Source organism: Aptenodytes patagonicus, chromosome 5 (genome assembly GCF_965638725.1).
Source record: "Aptenodytes patagonicus chromosome 5, bAptPat1.pri.cur, whole genome shotgun sequence".
Classification (NCBI taxonomy): Eukaryota; Metazoa; Chordata; class Aves; order Sphenisciformes; family Spheniscidae; genus Aptenodytes; species Aptenodytes patagonicus.
Genome location: NC_134953.1, coordinates 42,286,145 through 42,309,860, shown reverse-complemented (window position 1 = coordinate 42,309,860; position 23,716 = coordinate 42,286,145). Strand labels below are relative to the sequence as shown.

The window sequence follows — 23,716 nt, the reverse complement described above, 5'->3', positions numbered from 1 at the left end:
GATTTAAACAAGAAATCCTTCCATGGTTGTCCTATTTTTTATATTCAAAGCAGTTTTTCTAAATTACCTCCCCTAAATGAACCCGTTTCAGCAGTTCGGCTCATGCTCAATTTGCAAACAATAGGTTTGACATTGCAAAAGGAGAACTGCTTTGTTTTGATGCCTGGGGTCTGTTACAAGGCTGCTCTGGATCATGCCAAGACCACAGGACCACTGACAATGCAAAAACTGCTTATCTTGCAAAAAGAGGGAACACAAATGATGTTCTCACTGCAGTATGGATAAGTTTTGGGATTGAACACCCACAGAAAGAGATCAAGCACATCTATTTAACCTCTGAGAAAACCAAAAAGAAGGTGATTACGTGACTAGAAGGTAGGTGACTAGATAAAAAACACAGAGATGGTGTAGCGTGGTGACCTCCACGGGCAAACCCAGCGCCTGGTGGTGCACAGAGCCGTGACCGACAGCCAGCTGAGCTGCTTTGCACGGTGCAATGGCATCTGCATGAGAAATGCTGCACCAAAACAGAGCAGCACATTACTGCTCCCCTACGAGGAAAAACTACCCAGTACACACAGCCACGCTTCTGTATCTTCTTTTGGAGAAAAATACCAAGTTACAGAAATGGTAAACTGAGTATCAGTCCCTCAGATTTCAGGGACAAGAGGAAAGGAGGACAAGGGTACATATTTTGACTACACATTAACTTCAGTATCAAAAAAATTCAGGGAGGAATTGTATTTACATGTAATAATTTCTTTTCTTGCATATGAGATTTAGGAATTTAATTAATGGGTTGTGGCTCTTTATGGTAAATAAGCCACTGTACGTGTCCCATCTCTTGCCGTGGCAAAGCAGGCACCCTATCCCTTAAAACAAGCAAGACAGACAGACAGGGCTCCTGCACCAAATACCATGCAAAGAAAAGCTTGCAGTATAGTGCCAGGAGATGGTCAGCTGAGCTAAATTTTGTCCAGTTGTAAGATACAATCAAAAACACAAGCTCTGCTCTTCAGAGATGCCATGTGGGACTGGCTTACCCAGAGGGTCCTCCAGTGAACACCAGGAGCCAGGATGTCAGAGCGATATCCCATTTCATCAAAACCATTCCCTTTGATAGCTCCAGAAATCAGTTCAACAAATGAGGACCGTCGCTAACTTACCTTTAAAAGCTGAACTGGCATGGCAGCACTGCTCTAACACAAAACAGTGAGCCACATTCAACAGTTTTGTGTCCCTGTTAACTCAGTTTGCAACAGGTTTTCAAACTTGGAGGCCAACATCTAACTGTGGCTATGAGCAGGCAGGTGGTATGCCAGCTCCATCTTCTGCTAAGTAAGAAAGCAGAATCGCCTTCCACCCCCCCAAGCTAGCACAGGTTGAACCAAGCCCGTCTTCAATCTAACCGATATGGGGACAAGATACCTGTTTTTAACATGCATATCATATCCCTCTCAGGAAAGAAATCATGTACCTTTTGGGAAGCTCTAGTGATTTCATAAGCAGTGGGAGCTACAGAGGATCTGCATTTCAATCAGTTTCATCAGGTTTTAAGGGTGCATATATATATATTTCCATAAAAGAACTAATCCTTTTGCGTCACTTCTCCTCTACAGGACATCATGGCAGGCTGCTGAAAGAATAAAGCTGGACACAAGCCCAGGCTGGTGGGAGCTCAGCGTCACGGCCACACACTGCCTCTCCCTGTCTTATTCGGTATCCAGGATGGACGCACAGTCTTGAACCTGGCATCTTGAACCCCATGCACTTGGCTTTGCAATGGTCAATGGTCACCAGCAGGCGACAGGAGATCTCTCTCCACCTCAGCAATTTTTTTTAAGGTTTGCAAAGTGCAAAAGCAGCAGCAGGAAGGACTGTGGGGAAGCTTGGCCAGAACCACCACACAGGGTGCGGTCAAATGGGGGAATTCTGCTGGGCAGACCAAAAGATCACTTGGCTGGAAAAAATCATTAAGATGAATTCATGGAAGGAAAGTTCATCAAGGACTGTCAGGAAGAAAGGCATGGCCTCTGGTATCTCAAGTCATAAATCAATGGAAGCTAGGACAATGCACCATGGCGTCCCAGCCATAAACTCTTCCCTGGCCCCCACTCTCGGCTGCTGCTGGAAACTACAGATGGGGCCAAACAGACCTTCCCCTCACTCAGTATCTCCTCAGTCCCCTCGGTATTTCTGTTGGCTGAAGGTGGGCTTGTTTTCACCATAATACCATTGAATGTGCCACTCTACACAACAAGCTGCATGAGCAAAGTCCAAGTTGAGGACTCAAGTTCAGAGACACCAGGGTGAAGGTTTCCTGCCCCATCTACCTGTGCATCTGACCCATACAAGCTGCAAGACAGGCTTTTGATTATGTGAGCACACATGGGGTTACCTAGACCCTTGCCTAAGTCAGCACCAAGAATGTTGTACTCTTCTTGAATGAGTGGCTATTCAGCATTTCCCCCACCCCTCCCTAAGCCAGGTGTAGGCACAGGTCTTAGTCATTACACACTACGCAAAGGCTGGTTGAAGGACAGTTACACATTTTCCCTGGGGATTATTGTTACTTCGTCCCTCAAAAGTTCATGCAAACTCCCACTATCTCTCTGAGGGTGGCATCATCCCCAATTTTACAGCCACAGAAGAGCAGCAGAGAGTGAGGCAAACAGAAGATGAAGACTTGAGCTCCTGCAATATTTAAGCCCTATAAAAGTGACATATATTTGAAGAGCAGCTTCCCTGGACTTCAGGCTGCACCTCCAAGAGCTTGACGCTCCTCGCATCCATCCCCATGGTCTCAGACCAGCTTTGCAAAGACGTGGGCAGATGTAATGAGCTGCCCTAGCCCTGGTTGAGGTGACTCATCCAGCATCATGCCCATGATCCCTGGCAGAGGCAAGCACATAACACAGCTCCCTGCAGCAGCAGTCACCTCCTCTAAAATGAGGGGGTTTTCCCCTCTTCCCACACCTGCTGGCAACACAAACAAATGATCTTCCCATCAGAAGGGCTGGGCAGGCCTGAAAAATGACCTCCCGCCCGACACGCTTTTTTGCACCACAATGGAAAGCTGAAAAATGGTTCGATATTGAAGAAAACATTTTGTTCTGCCAGAAAGGCCGTGAAGACCTCAAGGTCAGAAAGTCTTAGACATGTAGGTACAAATGGTCGTTTTCCAAAGATGCACCAAAAAACCTCATCTCAACAAACCCGAAGTGCTGCATTTAAAGAGAAGCCATGTTAAAAAAAAAAAAAAAAATTTACACAAACTGGCTCCTTTCTCAAGCTCTGCTCTCCAAACAGGCCAACATATTTTGGCACCCACTCAGTAGATAAAACTTTCGACACACATAGTTGTAACCAAGCCAAGCTGTAAGTAAATGAAAAAGGACCGCTCTGCGAGGGACAGGAGGCAGCACTAGCAATGAGCTACCAGCCCTTCAGGCAAAATCCTAACTTCCCAGCATCCCATTTCATGATGCACATCCATGCTGAATGCCTTGACCAGGCTTTTTTGCATCCCTCCTTTTGTTAATGATACACTCCAAGTAAATTTTCACTTAGAAATTATTGAGCTGTGAGACCATTAAGGAACTATTATTTCTCACTTCCTACAGCTGTGATTCAGAGCTAAATCAGAGATAATCATTAGTCACCTCGCTCACGATAAAAGTAATTTAATAAACAGTAACCTGAATTACATGGCGTTTCTCTTAATGGACTTTTAAGATATCAAAGTGTACGAGCACTGTGACCAAAGTACAAGTTCAAGGCAGGGCATATCATTAGGAGCATTAATACGGGCCCTAAATGCCACTTATCTTTCGTGGGCGCGTACAGCTGCAAGTTTATCTAAAACACCTGGTTTCAGATAGGTGAGGTCTTTTCATTTTTAAAGGCTATTTAAAGACACCCTCCAGGATCAACATCAGCTCAGTAAAAAAAAAAAAAAAAAAAAAGCAAGTATGCCGGTACTTCTCTTGAAAACCCTCCAGAAAAACAAAATCCCTGTGGCCTAAATCTAAGCTGCAGCTGCAGTGCACATGTCTGGGTAGCTTGGGGTCTTCAAAATCATCCACTGTCTTGCCTAAAACCACTTGTAGGGGCTGCCCAAGGAGAGCATGGATGGAAACCTATGCCTGAGTTACAGGTTTTGGCAGAGATTTGTAACTGGCCGTGACTTAATCAGTGCAACCTGAAAACCAGATGAGGCTGGAGTCTGTATTTAGCCAGGAGTCCAGCAGCAGGACAGGAAACAACATGCTGACTCAAAGCGCTTTGACTCAGAGCTGGAGAAATTACAGTCAGGTTTAGGTGCCCCGGCCACCACCCCAGATGGCACCCACCATGCAGACCACCACCAGCAGCAGCGCTCAGCTGCGCTCCTCCAAATGAGGCTCCTGGGAGATGAAGAGATATCCTGAAGAGCCACTAGTCCTTTTGGGAAAGCAAAAGATTAACCTCCGAGCACACCCGCAGGGATCAGGCCTGACCTACCTGCCTCTCCCCTTGGAGGGGTGTTCAGGCAGGAACCACCCACCCCAGCAGAAAAACCCTTCCACTTTTCCACGTGCACACCCTTCTACAGCCCTGGGAGATGCTCTGTCCACGCAGCCTCCTGGAAAACACACCCTGCTGCTCCTGCTGCGACGGCACTACCAGGGGACACCAGACAAGCCTTCCTGCACTTGGGGAAGGTCCACCAAGGTCCCCAGCCTGCAGCTTCTGAGGCTGGACCACACCAAGCTGATTATTTTGTTCCCCATCCACTGGAGGGCTCAGCCTCCCTGAACCATGGAAAGAAAGAGGCATTCATATTTAGGAGCCTGCAACTTTTTCTGGCTTTTCTTCCGTGAAATTCCCCAAATTGAACATCCCTGCTCTTACAGAGCAGAGTATGGTTAATAAACACGGGTCTGGCACGCTGGCAGCCCCGCAAAACAGCCCAAGTGAATGTAACAGCAAGGTGGGGGCAACAGACTGGAAAGGTAACTTTTTAATAGCAAAGGACTTCAAAAGAAATACGGAGAAAGGGGAGAGAGCTATAGGAAACAACGGAAGTCGAAATAACAGAATAACAGCGTATCAAGATAGTTAATCTGCTGACCTTCCCGTGATCTTCAAAGAAAAGAGATATAAAGCAAAAAAAGTGATAGAAAATAAACCAAGAACTACTAAGCATGCAATGAGCAACTAGAAAACAATCACCTTCTACTGTCACAGTGCAATGAGTTAGGCACTGTGTTTCACAAAATAAATCACAGCTGTAAACCTAAGACTTTTGAATTGCTGGATAAAACATCAGAAACAGTGTCTTCAGTAATTCAACCCAGACCAAGCCACGCTAATTCCCTGAAATCAGGCCTCTGCTGCCTGCTGCACTGTTGCCTGTGCAAGTGTCACTGTGATGAGCCACTCAGAACTGCGTTGAACATAAACATCCTTAAAGATGTTTTGGTTTTTATGTTTGAGGCAATACTAAAGAATAAGCGTGTGAGGAGATGAACACATGGTTTGGGCTTTTTTAATAAACTTTTTATTTTACATTGCTTTGCAATTAAACTGATGAAGCTGTACATAACATTACTTCACAGGCTATAACTGTGTCACTGGACACAACTCAGTCCATTTGAACTCTGCCCTGTGGCTGCAGTTTTTTCAACATGAGAATAGTTTTTAGGCAAAGAAACTAAGCCTCTTCATATTTCCTCAGGGTTGTCATTTGATCTTGTGGGTTTTTTCCTTCTCTTTAAATAAATTTTTTAAAAAATCTAAATTATTTTTACATGTTATTTTATCTTTAAATAAGACCACATAATTTGTGACTGTGCATGTAAGCCCTACATAAGCAAAACTGAACTATCAGAAGTTACAGCTTTGTGATCCACTGGGCTATGGAAACAGCATCCCCGTGGGATGCCACATGCCATGCCATTCAGCTTCCTGGAGACACTGTTACAAGACCAGACAGATGACAAAGCTGTAACACTTACCCTGAAAAAGGCTGGTTCAGTACTGGGCTTTCATTCTCCTCTAAGCACCTATAAGGACATACAAAGAGAAACTCACTGAAAGCAGCCAGCAAGGACGATGTCCACCCGCTGCCAGGGGCAGGACTCTGGCAGCCGGCTCTGAACACCTCCATCTCATGAGATATGTTGAGCTGCATTTTCCACGCACCCATGGGGACATGCAAGCCACGCAGCCAGTCACCCCGGCGAGGGGCCAGCCTTCCAGGGCAGGGCCATGCCCGCGGGTGTGGGCTCTGTGCAAGCTGTTTCCCTGGAGCACACTGCACCATCTGTATCCTGCTTGTTATGAAAACGCTGCTCGTCGGGGAGAGGTAACGAGCTGCGGAAATACCAGCAACGCCGCAGGTGTGGGGAGAACAAGCTGCTATTTCGACGGGGCTAAAAGAACTGCTCAGCCCTGAATGCCACGCTGTGCAAGAGCCCACACAATAAACAAGGGCAGTCCCACAGCTCCACACTACTCACTGCAATTACTTTACGGTGTACTTACTCCTGAGAGCAGGATTTCACCACTGGGGCACACAGGACGCCTGTATAAGGAACATTAAGTCTTTAAGGTCATCATTAAAGACCATTCTTCTCCCCAAAAAGTCAGTCCTGAAACTGGTTAGAAATAAATGCTTTCTGTCAATGAGGTCTGTGAACAGAAGGACACTGCCCAGCACGTAGAGGACTTCATGCCTCTTGCAATGTCATGAGCAGAAGAAACAAAGAGAGCATTTCCATACTAACCAGCCAAAGAGAGATTCCTGCACACCGAGTCTTGGGTCTTCAGCAGAATTAAGATGCCTTGTTCATTTTTAAGGACAACACATGCAGAAGTAAAAAATTATAAGTTTTCTTCTTTGTACCTTACCATAAACTTCTATTAATAAATGGGTGTGCAATTAAAGCATCCTCAAACTAGCCTCAAACTCCAGAGAGCACAGAGGCTGAATTTAGGTTTTAAAACCTGGGCTTATAATTAGTCAATTTCCAAAATGAGGACCATAGTCAAATAACACAGCCAGTCCATCTCACAACAGCTAGCACTACTGCGCCTTTCAAAAGCTGACAGCTAATTGACATCGCCTGCAAAACCCATTTTTGACATCTTCTCGGACTGGAAACATCCGGCCTCACAAAACCTTGTCTGTGGGAGAAAGATTAACACACCACCCACACTATGAAGAAGTAAAACCTGAGATTTTATTAGTAATAAGGATTTTTATGAGTAATAAGGATTCATGTTACTGGGAGAATGAAAAACGGGGATTAAGTAAGGGGCAACAGAAGGACGAGCTGCCGTACTAATAGGGATCTCAGTAGGGCAAATTATTCTGTGCATCCCATCTTCATTTTCTAATGGAATTGTCTTGGCTGTTACAGCTACAAAAGGTGTCATGAAAAATTCACCACTATATTAAAACTTCTCTGAGCTACAACATTTAGGCTGCTAGTTGCAGGAGCACATTGTGCTGTTGTCTGCTCCTTTGTAAGGCAAAATCTCTGATGTGCTGCTGATGCCTCAACCCTCCTGAACCACACTGTGTAACTGCACTGAGACTGAATGCGATTGTCCACATGTGTATGTAAATAATTGTGCTGATCAGGGGACCCCTATCAAAGTGAAATCCTATACCTTTGATATCAACTTGAGATGGTTGAAACCGAGAAGCCACTGAGACCGCGTTAGGAGCAAGAACTTCATCTACACTCTGTGCAACACATCTCCCTGGTGATAGACCAGGAGGATCACTAATGGGATATCATCACTGTTTCATCATAATTACCAAAACCTCTTGTAATTACTGAAATCATGCCTTTTCTCATTCTGTCACATACCTGGCAGATAAGCATATGAAAATACGCCTACAACTGTCAACCAGATAGCATCTGTTTTGACAGTCACGGTACAAAGGTCAGCTGCAATCTTGCTTATAAAGGTCATTTTTCCAGCCCAGGGTGGAGGCAAAGGAGAGGGATTATTCTGGAAGTTCAGTAATGCCTCTCTCCTGTCACAGCAATAAACAAAACTCCCATACACGGCTCACGTCTTGCACCTCCCTTCCCTGAAATAATCCCTAAACCACAGGTTTTCACGTTTCCAAGAACACCCTGCCACACAGGCGCGCTTTGTTACACGTGGTTTTGGTGCATTCCTATCCGGACAGATTACCAGTGTGTTCAAAATGTGCTAAATCCATCTGAAAAATTTACGATGAGGTAAAAAAAAAAAAACAAAACAACCAACCAGCAAAAGCAGCCTGAAAGACTTACGTCAAGATTTCTTATGGTTCTGATTTAAAACCTGGAAAACGTATGTGCAGCCAGAGGGACCCAGACCTCACATCCCAAATCCGAGAAGTAAGGGAGGGCCACTGGCAAGCGGAAAACAATTTCTGGCTGTGACTGCGATTTGCAATTTTAATTTCTAACTGATTTATTCTCCAGCTATTACTATTTTTCTTTGCTGTGTGTTTTATTTTTTTTTTTTTAAAACTGGCTCTGCAGCAATGCTGAAAGCCGATCGGTGGTGGTGGCGGCAGCTGTCTCGCCAACTTCACCCCCCGGGGGGGACCCAGGCAGAGGAAACCTGAAAAGCCGTGAAGGAGGCAGTCACTCAACCTTCTCACTGGCTCAACCTTCGGCCTTGCCTGGGAGGCTGCCGGGGCGGCTGCTCTCTGCGAGGATTGGGGCGGCAAGCAGCAAAGTCGGCAGCTTTCGGCACAGCCGCGCGGGGCACATGCGGGACAGCATATTTGCTGAAAGCCAGCGGAGGGATGCATGACTAACCTGCGGGACAGCCGGGGCCTTGCCCAGGTGCTTGCACGACATGCACGTCACCCACGCCTTTGCACCAACGTGGACCGACTCACGGCAAGAGCATTCATCCTCAGCACCCAGCACTGTAACGTGATGGTTTTAATGTCCTTCTGTGAGGTGATGGGTGCGTCCCAAGAGGAAAGCTCTGGGTCTGGTCCTGGTGTTGAGCAGAAGGCACCCACCAGCCGCCGATGTGACCCACGGGGCTCGATCCCCTGAGCCAACAGAGCCCGGGGAGCCCAGGTCTCCCCAGCGCTGCCCGCCTTGGTGCGAGCCACCACACCCATGGGGAAAGCAGCGATGCCAGGGATTTAGGGAGAGGGTTTCCTCAGGGAGCTGGACGCGCCTCACAGCCCCCTCAGCCCCAGCCGGCCCCGGCCCCCGCCCGCCGGCCCCGCGGCGCAGCCCTACCATCTGCTGTCGGCTCGACATGGTGACGGGCGGCGCGGCCGGGCCGGGCCGGGCCGGGGCTATAAGGGCTCCCGCGACACGTAGCGCGTCCCTGGGCCGGCCCCTCTCGCCCTGCGCCCGCCCCCGCCCCCGCCTCCTCCTCCGCCCCGGCCCGTAGCGAGGGGATGCCGGTAACCTCCGGGCGGGGAAGCGGGGCCGGGGAGGGAGCAACGCCCCGGCCCGGCGAGAGGGCTGCGAGGTAGGGGGCGCAGGGCCGGGGGAGCGTTATGGCGGTACGGGGCCCGGCGCCCCCAAAGGACGAGTCACCGCTCACGACCGAGGGGATAACACGCAACGACAAAACCTCCCAGCGCGCTGGCTTAACGATGCCAATCTAAAATTCCCTTAAAATTAACTACTTCAGGGCTTGCCTGGCGAGTTTGGGCTCAGCTACAGCATCCTGCCTGCAGACACAGAGCCGACAGGCAAGCTGGCTTCCCACCATCGGGGCACAGGGCAGGGAAAGGCCCATTTCAGTGCCGAAATGGGGGCGTTTGGCCCAGTTACACCTCTAGGGTAAAAGCCATCATTCAGGTAAGTATGGGTCCTGCTCCCAGCCAGGAACCATGCGTGCATTCAAGGAGAGAGAGGAGGAACAGGATCCCACATGAAACAAGTCGAAAAATCACCTCCAGAGGATAATAATGATGTGTAAAAACAAGTAGCGCTGTAGGCTGGCTCCCAACTGTTTGGCCAAAATGCCAAGAAGATTAGAAAGAAACACATAGGAGTCCACTGGCACATAAAGCTCAGCAGGTGAGGGGAACAGAAGCCCATGGCTGACAGCTTTGCAAAAATCCTTAATTTTCCACCGTTGGAAAAGCTCAAATCCCAGAATGTTGCTGAACTGGAGGACAGGCAACATCCTGGTGGAGGGAAACCATACTACCCATGAACCAGTGACAAAGGAAGAAACATTCCCTGTGGGTGTGTAATTCTGCACATCGTGTTACTATGTGTGCATCTGGGGATGCATGGCCCGATGCAGCATGGCACTTGTCCTCTGACCGCTTCCTCCTGATCCCTACCCATCCAGCTGTGAATCCAGCCCATGGCTATGAGAACAGCTATGCAAACAGTGCTGCCTCTCCTCTAGGAGGAGATAACTGGCTTCTAATCATGCCCAGAAGAGCAAGTGCTCTCTCTAGGTCCAACATGAAGAGCCTGCTTTGGGCATGGGAGTTGTGGGCATCTCCTGGTACCTGTTCATCACACGATCACCAGCAGCCATGCATGTCCTTCACCGTAAAAAATACTGTTTCATCTTTGCCCTTTGTTCTGGAAGAGTTTAAAATGCTGGTGTCCTGAATGAAGTCCCTTAATGGAAAAGGAAAATCATGGTGGGATTTTGCAAAGCTCCCTGAGATAAGTGAGAGAAGGACCCTTAAAACAGAAAACGGGAAACCCCAAGGGAGAGATGAAAGGAAAGACAGTGGAATAAATGGGGTTCCTCAAATGAGGTCTTGCTGGAGGAGGAAGAGGGCCCAGTGTGGGGAAAGAGGAGCAGGGATGATGTGGAGGTGAAGGAATGGGGCTGGAAGGAGGCAAGCAGACCCATTCAACCAACTCCTGAAGCCAGGCAGCTATTACAGTGCTATCAGCTGAACTAATCCCCAGTGTAATTCCAGTTAAACCCATGGTATTACATTTGGGATTAACTCGGCTAAATACTACCAGGGTCACTTTTTAGCATCTCTCATTTTGTGCCTTTCCTTAGACTGGCTTTTCGATTGTCCAGCTGCAGATTAAGTTCCTGCCATAAAAACAATATAGCATGGTTGGAAAAACAGGTAAACAAGCCCGAACACGTTATCCCATTGGAAAAGCACATCCTGGTACAAGGAACCCTCCCGCAACAGTTACCTAGCCAGGACACAGGCTACACCTTGTCCCCTGGAGGATATCAGGAGGAAGACACGTTGAATGACTGAAAGTCTGGGGGTGCACAGCAAAATGGCATGAGCTACCAAGCTTTCCCGCATGCATGGTGGCATCCAAGCATTATCCAAGGCTGCTTAGTCTGTTTAGCTGCTGTTCAGAAGCAACTGTATGCCGTGCCCAAATCAGAGCACCCAGAGTCAGCATCTCATCTTTTATTTGCACATGGATTTGAGTAAATTTGTTAACATGAGAGCTTCAGAACTGATCAAATCAATGTTGACCTGGCAGGAAAAATATGTAAAATCTCAGGGAAAATACAGGTGATTACAGATTAACCATAGTTGTCATTGTATTTGTGGCTCTGCTCTACAGGAGCATAGAAGAGCCTGTCATTATCTCCGATGAGTTAATTATGCATCTTAATTTCTACAAGTATTATTTTTAGGTGGGTTTTTTTTTTGTTTAGTTGGCTAAAAACCTTTAATAGTCTCCTTCTGTGGGATGAATTTTAAATTCACATCTTTACACCCTTACCATGTTACCTTTCCTTTGTGTATCTTCAGTAAAGAAAAAGGGTTGAAAACGTGCCCAACAGACCAAAGCAAGTGGGGAAATACATTTACTGAAGAAAGAGGAGCAGCAAGAAGGGGTCTGTGTAAAAGAAAAGGCAGAAAGAGGGGCTTCTGTAACCATAGGCCCCTATAAACCATTCTGGCCTGATACACAACTATTTCCAGTGAGGACATTTTTGAAGGAAAAACAGTTCTTTCTCATTAAAAATTAACAGTAGAAAGGTCAGTGGAAAGACAGAAAACTTGTGTTACTATGTAACAGAAAAAATAGTATTGAGAACATGTAGCACCTCCATGTTTCCCCTAGATATCTATCAGTGAGACAGAAAACAGGTCAATGTTATCTCCATTTGTTGCATCATTCTTCATTTCTCACTTCAAAGTTATCTCCCTTCTAGGAATTAAATTGACTGCTCATAACCTGCCTGAGAATTTGAGCAAATAAGAAACATTTTGTGTATAAAAGATCAAGGTTTTTTTCTCTTCTGTTTTCCCAAGCACAATGCAGAAAATGGTGTGAACTTCTGTAACATTAACTTCTAATAATTAAATATATATGGCTATTGCCTCGAGTTTTAATTTGTTTGTGCTTTTCAAGGAAGTAATTGATGAAACAGAATCAGAAATTAAGCAAAAGAGAAAAAAATCTAGTTGCTTACCTCAAGAGACATGCAAATTAGAGACACTCAGTTAATTTTCATTAAAGAACTTCTTGGGCTGTTTAACAAGCTGTAAGAGCTTCAGCCCCCAGCAGCTGGGGAAAGAAGCAGCACCACAGCAAAGCAGGCAGGGGGTCAAAATCTCTCCGGATGATTAAAAAAAAGGGCACTTGAGCAGCCTCCCTGTTTGGTAAAAAGCAGCTTCAGGAATGATTTGGCAACTTTCAGGCCCTATTACATATGCTAAAGCATTACAGGGAATATTTTTATTTGCGGGTATTCTCACCCTGCTTACAGGATTGGAGACTTTCGTTCTTCTCCTTACTTGGATGGACAGAAGAAAGTTATGCCCCAGGTATCTGCCCTTGTGCACACAGAATGGGGATTATTAAGCACTCCCTTGGAAAGTCTGTATTGCCCTGACACCCAGATCTCAAAGAGGCAATAAATGTCCAGACAAAAAGCTTTCTTAAAAGCCCACTGTGCAACCTACTGTTCCACTAACAGGACCCACAGGGAGCAAAATCTATATGTAACTCCACCGAACAGGCCCGGTGAGCAGCTGCTTCTGAGGCATTTGCTACAGCCATCTTCCCAGTTCAAAATCCACTGCAGTGCCTTCCTAATCAAAAATCCCATCCCAGCGCAACGCAGGAAACTACCCCAAAGTGCCAAGACTCACATGAACGCTTGCAAGCCGGGCACAACCACTGGTTTCCTCAATATCCACCTCAACATGCCTAGTGTAACAAGTTCACCAACAACGAAATATCACTCGCAGCCCCCTGCCCACCTGCAAGGTGGCAGAGGTGGAAATTAAACAGGCCACATCCTTTTTGCTCGTAGGAGAGTATCAACCCCAGAAGTACTGCAGCCTTTGGGCAAGTGTCATGGAAGGAGAGGGGTGTCCCTTGCAGTGTTCTGCCACATGAAAGATAAAAAGGGGGAGGTCACCGTCCCTGATTTTACACAACTATGAAACACCTAAGGCAGACCCAGGCTCAGCAGCTTTCGGTCGTATGCAGACAACAAAGTCCCAGGGGAGGCTGTCACCTCCTTCAGTCACCATAAGTCTAACAAATTCTGCTCATCAAATACTGAATGCATTATGATTGGTACCTTTGAAAATTAAATATTCCACAAGTTAACATACGTAATACCTTTGGCATCAGCCCGCAAAGATACCAGCTTTGATACTGAACTGCCCCAACAAGCAGTTCCAGCTTATCTACCGCACCTTTTACCCATGACTTTTCACAAATAATTTTGAATCCCATGTGTAAGTCAAGTCTGGATCTGCAGCCCTAAAACCTCACTCATGAAACATCAAATCAGAAAGTTTTATAAACTATAAAAGCAAAGCAAAGCACAGTATGTTGGAAGCACCAGAGATACAGGCTGGTAGCGCACTTGCTGCTGGCATAAGCAATTAGGACTTTTAATAAGAGCGGGAAACATTATTTTTTCCTCTCCTTGTTCTATACTTCAAACACATGGCATCATCCCCAACTTTTGGAAAGCTGTTGGAGATAAACAAAACCTCCAGAAGTGACAACAAATCAGCCACAGAAACCTTCAACATTGGCAACACCCACTGCTGTTGGGGACTGCTACAGCCAGTCAGAAACTGTAAGTTCAAAACCAGTTTGCCAAGATTTCACAATGGGAGAAACGAGCCCAAGCCAGGAACAAGCTTTGCACCGACCTGGGTCTTTGCATCTTTAAAGCACCATCCAGAAGTCAGGAAAACAAAACACTGCTCTCGTTTTAGAATAAAGAGGGGAGGAAGAAGAGAAGAAGAATATCATAGTAATTGGTGTCTTCCAATCACCAAGGCAGGAGATATAGCTTAAGCTCTCAAACATCTTTGCATCCTTCTGTAGCTCACCACCAGATAGCAGGACAAGGGTGAAGAGAGAGCTCTCATAACCTTCCATCTTCACAAATACCTCCGCCTCTAAGGACAATTTAACAGCCACCTTCATGCTCCACACAATTTCCATCGACGGGCACATGCGCTGCCCCCTATCCACCTACCCACTTCTCACATTGCTTCAGAGCTCACTTTAAACAACCCCGATCTGGGATTTCCAGGTGGGGTTTTTTTGTTTTGTTTTTGGGTTTTTTAGATCACTGTGCCTCAGTGACACAACCACTAATGCTCACTGTCAGGCTCTTACTTTCCTACACACCCTCCAGTCTGTAACTTGACAGCTCTGAAGGTTCCCAGTGCAACTGGTCCAGCCATTGGGATGGCATCCCCACACAGCAAGCCCATATATAGCAAATCCACATAATCATTAGGGAAATGGTAATAATGAAAAATGTACAACCACACAGCTGCTTCTTTCACTCTCCTTTTTAGAGCGGGTACAAACATTTGCCCTATCCTTCGAGTACCGCTCAACACCCAGATCTCTAAGTTCTGACAGAGGTCCTTGATTTTTCTCACTCACCTCTTTATTCTTATTTCTCTTTTTTCCTTATTCATATTTCTCATTTCCTTTGCCTGTCTTTAAAAACGTACAGCACCTTAGGGATTTCTCTGCCAGCCCTGCAGACACCAGAGCAATCTCAGCTCTGTTTTGCAGACAGGCCGCATGCTCTCCTTGTGTTTTTACACCACAGCTACAAGAGCAACAACGGGTGATGCAACCAGGACAGCAAAGGATTTCACTCCAAGGAGCAGGCAATTCAAAGTGCATTACAAACCCAAGCCACTACCCAGTCGGGGCAGATGTGAGGCTCCAAACCACAATCCAAACAGCTCGATGTCCCAGTGCGGATGCTGGGCTGTACATGCAGCTTCACCTAGTGAGCTAGCACAGAGACGATCACGCAACAGCTGCTTTCACAGCAGAGGAGCTGGTGTTCATCTCAGGACACAGACACACAGATTGAGGTTTTGAAGACACAATGCAGAGGTGGTGCAGGTGATGGGGCAAAAAGCCATTGGGCAAATGCAGAATGAGAACTGAAAAGGCTTTTATTTACCTGAAGGCTGCTGGCACTGCCTCATCTTTAGGTGGGATCTCAGCAAGACAAGTATAAAATAGATCCCTACCGGGGATTGGATGACATTCTACAAGGAAAGGAGTATTTGTCAGGAAAATGGCAGCAGAAACAGCCAGCGATTTCTGACTGAATTTCCACAGCTGGTCAGGGCAGCTTATAGATCCAAACATGAAGAAGCTCAGCCAAGGCAAGTCTTTGATGCTGCAGTTTTCTCTACTCATAAAAGTGTGCTGTTTTCTTTGCACTCACCTTGAATGATGAATTAGTAACAACAACTTTACAAATCTCCTTGGAAGAAGGGCAAGGGTTCATATCTTTTTGTGGTGTGTCATATTGCAGTAAAGATATTTATTTATTGTGTGTAATTTTCTGCTATAGATCCATTGCCTTTGCCCTATGTGATTTCTTGTCCCTATCACAGACCTTGGCCCATATCCCTACCTTGTCCTCTTTACCAGTATTGAATAAAGATCTCAGTTCCCAAAATTACCCCAGACTCACTTTCCCTACAGACTGCTGCAGTCTGGGAACTCAGGCAAGGAGATTAAAAGCCACATGTGCCTTCTTCCAAAAGCAGGTTAGTACAGAAAAAAGGCATAAAATAGCCAGCCTGGTATCTTTGTAGATAAGGCTGTTACCAAAGCAGTCATGATTGAAGGAGAGTCAACAGAGGTTAAGGAAGGGCCAAGGAAACTCAGCCTTTCTAGGGCCAGGTAGTGTTACAGCTGGACAAGCATGGGCAAGTAGCAAAGTCAGCTCCTATCACCACATTTTGAAGTCTAAGTTCATCCTAGTCCTCTTGCAAAGAAACCAGCACTGCACAAGAACAGCCCCTATTCGTCACTCCCTCTGTCTCCAGAATCTGGGCAGTTATGAACACAAGCTCTCTCTAGCACCAAGTACTTTTTCAGCCGGCACAGTGAACAACACCATGGTATTCACTGGCTTTGTTGTTCACCCGTTTTCATCTGTCTTTACACCTGTGCAAGGACAGATGATTTAGGATCTGCAATACACTACTGAATTTTAGCTCTTTTTCTCCATGCTGTTTCCTAGCATAATTAGTTACACAGGTTACCAGGCAGGCTATCTAACCAAGACAGACATACAGTGCCGCCAACTAAGATAAATGGCCATTCCTACAGGAATTTCCTGTTAAGGAAAACTTCTGCAAGACTTCAGGTTTGGTGAACTTTATCTCAAGTTTGTAATTTTTAGAATAATGTAGAGAAGCCTTTTTACAATTCTCCTAGAAAAGCCATCCTTAATTATAGGCGACAAGCTTTAAAAAATCAGGGTGTCATTATTTACTAGTTGTGAAACTTGTTGGGTGCTTTATCCAAACACACCGATTTTCTACATAAGTAGCATCTTTGAAAATGCATGTTGCATACAAGGAAATACCAGAAAATAACATTTCTTTTCTTCTTAGCTGTTTCCTTCAAGTCACTAAGAAAATGCCCAAGCTGACGCTGCCAACTGTGTGCCAGGGGTCCCTTGGCAAAGGAACAGCAAGTGATATCTCCTCCCATGAACATCAAACATCAACGGAATCACTGGAACAAAGGAGGAACGGGCAAAGAGCAACGAGAACAAGCACATCTGCAGCACTTGCAACCCAATGGAGTTGACCAAACAACTGTGTTGCTCCCAGCAGCTGTCACAAGGGATAAGAGACATACTGAACATCATCTTTTGTAGTGGCTAGGCCCAGCAGAACCAATGTTCTACCAGGACATTTCATAAAGGGCCGTGGATATGTCTCAACACACAATTGTCCGTTAGCTTGCCCCACATCCAGCAGGAAGGCAGATGAGACTAGCAGTTCAGTGGTTCACATCAGCCCAATTCCCCAAACAGAGCATACTTGGGTGGTGGAGGGCCCTGCATTTGTGTCTTGGATGGCATTAGACTGAGCACGTACCTCCTCAAGGCGTGCTTCAGTGATCTGCTCTCCCTCCCTCCCGATCCACCTTTAAAAAGCCCTTAAAAGTTAAAAGCTTTGGTTCAGTGCACTGTATTCAAGAACTATAAGGCATGTTCTGCTTGCTGGAAAGAAACCAAGAGACTTAACTGAACAGCAGCTTTCCTGCTCTGAGAGTTCAGTTCTATTCAGGCTTCAGCAGAGCACCTCACCTGGAGTTACACTGCTGACCCAGCCACTCAACCCCTGTTGTCAGTATAACAAAGGGAGATGGAGAAAGAAGATAATTTTGTTTATTTGTTCACCCTGCTTTGTTGTGATAACGTGACCTATACTGTTTCCCTTGTCTTTCCACAGGCATCTGTGGAGATGTTGGCTCAGACCTCAGCCCATCTCCATCCAAGGCAATAGGAAGTAGTGCAGACCACAGTAGACACACTTCCATTCTCCTCCTACACAAAGGCCACCCTCTGCTCAGCTTTTATAAAGCATCTACATCCACTTGAAGGAAAACCTTCTTTCAGTAACCCTCCAGTAACCTTCTCTCGACCCAAGGCTAACATCATGCACAGCCACTGGACTTCCACAGCAAGTCAGCTGAGGTCTTTTTGTGCTGGCCTTGAGCTACTGTTTTATGTCAACGTCAGAGAAAACTGAATTTGGGGCACTGGGGGCACCTGGCAGCAAAGAGGTAACCTGGTCAGTCAGATTAAACTGCTTGGGAAGAACCTCAGGACATAAGGAAAAACCTCTTTCTCAAAATGGGTTAACAGTCCTTTAAATTTCAGCAGGATCAAATGTCAGTTGACATTAATGCTACAGCAAACTACGTGGCCCCAATAACCATGATACAGTTAAAAACAACCTGAAAGCTCTCCATTGTCATACAGGATGGAAACAATTTCTCATTTATCATGAAAGCTGTCTCCTCCTGTTTAGTTTTCTGATCTGAAGGCTGCACATGAGAGCTTAAGAAGTAGGTCACACGAGCCTCTGCGATTAATTTTTTCTTGCCTCATTCAGCTGGGAGCCTGCAGCTCAAAGCACCACCTCCAGATTTGGCTTTTATACCCATCTCAAGCCCCGTGCCAAAAGCTGGTTTGAATCAGCAGATGCAGCACCTTCTGGAAAAAAAACTAAAAAGGACTTTAACTTATCAAGAACCCATTTGATTTACCACCTCTTTCCTGTCTGACCAGGGACATAGGGCACATGGGTGCAGGACAGTCAGGCCATGTCACGCTGGGAGTGGCATTTACTATCAATTTTGCACGGCAAGGTTTTACAAGCAGAAAGCATGAAGACTGAGAAAGGGGAGATCCACTGCAGGGCAACACAGGAGTATCCATCTCACCTGTCCTCAGCCCCAGAAGAAGAAAGGCAAAGGAGGAACCTTCTGATACTAGCTGTTGAGGCACTGGATAATCAATCCCTGGGGAGCTTAGCTGTAAACCCAAACGTCCAGGCTGGTGGATTCAGGGCAGAGCCTGCATTCCCTGCAGAGGAAAGACATGCCATTCTTTGCCACACAAAGGCCTATGAGGGCTGAAGAACAGCCCTATAATTCTGGGTTATGTGAAATGAAATCTGAACCCCAAAGGCTTTCCTGCAAAGCCAAGCCACAGCAGGACTTTGCATATGCTTCATGCTTGAGAGGGCTGGAAGCACAAGGCCCCAGGCACTGGGTTTTATACAGCAGTACTGGATCATAAGAGCAGCAGATGCACAGGCAAATAGAGAAATGCAGAATATAATTAGTAACACTCTTTATATTATAAACAAATTTGTTATACACAAATCCATGCACAAGAAATGACCTGTGACACCTGGTGAAAGTGTTCTGTGGCAGAAGATGGGAGCCAGAGCACAAAACCTCCACAGTGCCACAGAAAACAGCCCTCAACCAACCAAACAAATATAAAACCTCACCTGCATAATGATTAACCTTCCCAAGAGAGAAGGTAGGGGAAATCTCACTGCCAGCAAGTGAGCTATTTGTAAGACCTCATCTGGAAAACTGAGTACAATTGTGGTCATTTATATTCAAAAGAACTGAGGTGAGACAAGAGCCAGTACACAGAAGAAGTAAGTCAGGTGAGGAGGAGAGTCAGGAGGAGAGATTAAGAGGGATCGACTTACCAGATCCGGCAAAGCAAAGACTGAAATGAGATGCAAGTGGCATCTCCAAAGGTATGAGGCAGGTCAATGAGCATATGTTGGAAGACTGAATTGGGACACAAAGGCCAAGTATAAAGTTATAGGCTGGAAATCAAAAGACAAAGGTTTTCAAATCTCTCTTTTGGCAAATATACCAGGAACTAGCAGCTTAGGGTTTTGTTTTTTTTTTTTAATCAATAGGTGGATACAGTTGTGAAAGACATTCTGTAAAACGGTGGCTGTGGAGGACACGTGACAGCCTACGATATCTCCTCCCCTGCAACGTCAGGACAATTGCAGGGTGTCCCTTAGCACAGTGCGTTGTCCATCTGACTAAGAGTCATAATTCGTTTCTGTAAGCTGAGCAGTAATGCTTTACATGCATAAAGAAAATACACCTAATTAAAAGCATTAAAATAAATAAGCACAACAGAGTGGTTAGAGAGGATTAAGAGCCATTTCCCTGTGCTTTGGCCAGAACTATCTGGCCAAACTATCTCCTCTGTAAGAGTAGACAGTGATTACAGATACACTGCTTGACTTTAATTTCCAGAAAAATACCAGAACAATGATCAAACTCTTTGTAGGCATGAAGAAGCCACCACTGAGATGAGTAATAGCTTGCAATGACTGCACAATGCCAATCACACTGCAAACAAGCAGTTTTGCTCTACAGCAGAAATGAAACCTGGGGATGCCAGACTACGACAAGGGCTAGAAAAGCCTTGGGCTGCTGATTCAGATGACACGGCTAGTGATGCCCACACCCATAAGAGGCAAAGAAAGCACAGATACAGAACTTGGAAAACCAGACATTAGAGGATAGTTCACCCTCCAGCTGGAAAAAAAAGTATCCAGCAGAGTCCTACCAGGGTCAGATCAGAGTCCAGATGAGGGAAATGAGGGGGAAAAAAAAAAATCAAATCAGTGCTTACTGAATTTGCAGCTGGCACTACGTAGCAGATGTGCTGAACGATACATGAGATAACAAATGCCTTTGACAAACCATCAGCAGGATAGAGGATGCCATAGAGGGCAAGGGGATGGAGTAGAGGACCTCTCAAAAACTCCTTTCTACCTTATTTTCCTATAATGTTATGCTTTGGAGCTGTGCAACTGATTGTTTAAAAATATTCCCTCTACCAGTCACCTCTTGTAAATTTATTCTAATGAACCAATTATTTGTGAAAAATTACCATAATTAAAAATACAGGATATTGTAAATTCATAAGCATTAGAATACAAAATTGCTCCAATTTTTACAGGTATTTTTACATAACCAAAATACTCAGAGTGGTAAATAGCCTCTAATAGCAAGAAGAAGGAATATATTATACATGGAGGACAGTGTCTTCTTTGAAAAACAACTGTAGAACACTGGTTGCTAGTACTTTTAAATACCATCAGGAGTGAGACGGAGGTACCAGTGAAGAGCTCCACACGCATTGGCCTGATGCTCACCACCTATGAAGGAAAGAAATTTGGTGTGGGGGTGTGTGAAATAAAAATCTAGAAAATTTAACAACAATCATCATTTCGCCCCTTTTCAAGTCAATGGTGCACCCTCACCTTGAATACTGCGTGCAAGTCTGGTCCAGTAAATATATTTATACGCACAGGGTAAAACCAAGCCAAAAATAGAAGTAGCAATGATAACAATTAGAAGAACAGAATTATTTCAGCACAAGGAACAAATAAGCAAGATGGACCTCTCCCATCTGGGGAAAATAAAATACAAGCCATAAGTAGCATAGGCAGGATGAAAAGAGATTGAGCGTTTAACTCCTCTTCCAATAAATGCTCCAAGGAATCAGATGGAACTGCTGGTGTTCAGGAAAACACAACACTGAAACAAGATCTATATCACACAAAATGACTGAACTGCTCCAGAATACAAGCCAAGCTTTAGCATTTGCATATGGTAACTAACTCTGCTAATCAAGTACATCAGAAAGTTATTACTGTTTTTAAAATCACAGCTCCTAGAAACGTGGCTGAATTTCCAGTCTAGCAGGTGGCAGGCTCAAATGAAACGAAGTTAGCTGGACCTTCACAAAGCCTACAGTTGAGCTCTAGCATCCGCTGCATCCCATTGCAAGGCGAATCTAAGGCTTTGGGTTCAGAAAGCAACAGGAGAGCCATGTAGGAGAGAAATTGATTAAGAGCTATATATAAAGCTAAACACAAACTCACTTTCCTCAACTCAAGAAAACCCTGTAGCCACAAATGGCCAGTAATCGGGAGTATACAGAGAAATACTTGCTCCATCCCTATGCGTTTGCTTAGGCACCACGTCCTACCAAAAGCCAGGTCACCAGGCTAAAGGACCTTCAGCCTGATCCAACCTGGTTCCTCTTTCAGGGGTGCATACTTTGCTTCCCAGGATCAGCTGGGCACCTTCTGTTTCTGTAAGAGGTTCAGAATTTGTTATCACATCCAGTGAAGCATTTGAGAGCTACAGGTCACTGGTGTGGAAGTCTGCAGAGCTTTTCTGACCCTTAAATACTACTACTACTACTACTAATTAATTCAGCTAGCTCCTTCCATCCTAGTCCTTCAACAATAATCCCTTCCCTGAACACAAATTATTTGTTTTTGTTAATCAAACACAGTAAGAGGTGTGCTCAAACCTTTCAACAGAACGTCAGAAAAACAATGCTTGCTTTAAACCCCTTTTCAAAGGAATTGTTTAAAAAAATCCACCACCATAAAGACCACATGCTGTCAGCCTGAACCTCCCTGCCTCCTCTGTCTTAAGTAAAAATCTCTTTAAAGCATTGAACTAAGTTGGGAAAAAAGCCATAAATGGAGGTTAATCTATATATAATCTTAATTTTCCACTTCTGGAAGCAAACAAGGGAGGGGAAAAAAGCCGTACGGCCTTTACAAACATCTACCTGTATCAGATCTGGAAGCAGAACGTAGCTCTGGCCTGGCATGTTTCACAGTCAATGAAAACTCTCTTCAAAAACTTCATCAACATCAGAAACAAAGCAATTTTGAAATAGTTTTCTACTTACAGGCCTACAAATCCTGAGAAATCAGGCACAAAAACAGCACTCAAAAGCTGAACTGGATACACAGGACTTGCTGAGTCTTCATGATGAAGATGAAGGTGGCAGCATATCAAAGACAACGCACCCACACACCCATTGGTCAAAACAACACAAAAACCAGACAGGACTTTTAAAACAAAGAAACCCACTACACCATGCACAAAAGCAAAGTGTGGCCTCACCATCACATAATGACACGGGTGAGTAAAGTGCGGCTGGCCTCAAGACAAGAAGTTCATAGGAGGAGGAAGGGTGGGGAAAAAAAAAATCTCCCCAGAAATCTTAAACAAAGTTATGAGCTCTCCCTGGCTCACCTGCTCCTGGCGCCACGCTTTGGTGGGCTTCCTAATGTATACTGTTTGCATTAGTATATAATTCTTCTTCTGATGGTCCATAACTGACTACCCTTCGAAGACTGCGGAGGACACGAGCGATCTTCACTCCAGTCCAGTAAGGTCGGTCCTTAGGATAGCCAGGTCTGAAATGACTCGGACAATCAGGAGAAATAGTCTATAACTTAAAGCCCAAGAAAGCAAGAATTTAACAATTCAAAGATAAACCATTATTTCTGCCATACCAGCAACTGCAAACTAACATCTGATAATACTAACTTCCTTTTGAAAAGTTAGACAACTAACAAAGTGACCATTTAATATATTACACATCTAAAAAAAGAAGGGGAAGGATGGTGGTGATCGTGTTCTTCCCCTAGAAGGTTATATGTGGTTTTGGTATCTTAGTTTTAGAGACATTTCACTCCTTTTCCTATGACTGTACAGTTTGGGGTTTTTTTTGTTTGTTTGTTTTAAACAAAACCGCATCAATTGTTTTCCATTTCAAACTGTCTTACAGACTAGTACTTCTGAAAATGAAGAAACAGCCCTTGATCAAAGATGATGCTGTTCCAGTCACAGCACACTTACAAAAGCACTGCATCCTCAGCACATGAGCACACTGCAGGCAAAGTTTAATTTTTACGTACAGGTAATCAGAGAATTAACAAACTAAGTACCTAATGGATACTCAATAACGAGGATCTATTGCTAAATACCTACAAGAAATGACAGGTTAGAAAGTATTGCATGATGTATGTTTCTAATTCTTTATCAAATCAGTGTCAATCTCTTATTGAGAGTGATAATGTTTAGAAAAAAATACT

At 45.1% G+C, this 23,716-nt stretch overlaps 1 protein-coding gene across 2 annotated transcripts in view; it reads right to left on the bottom strand.

The window, feature by feature from the left end:
* Positions 1–9,328, bottom strand: part of PAPSS2 (3'-phosphoadenosine 5'-phosphosulfate synthase 2) — a 31,063-nt gene extending 21,735 nt beyond the window's left edge. Inside the window, exon 1 of one of the 2 annotated variants that reach the window (XM_076339506.1) lies at positions 9,255–9,328. In XM_076339506.1, coding sequence (XP_076195621.1) covers positions 9,255–9,275 — 21 coding nt within the window. In that variant the 5' untranslated portion in view covers positions 9,276–9,328. Of the gene's footprint in view, positions 1–8,813; positions 9,185–9,254 lie in introns of those variants that run through there. The other variant, XM_076339505.1, reaches the window with a different exon arrangement.
* Positions 9,329–23,716: the final 14,388 nt, after the last annotated feature.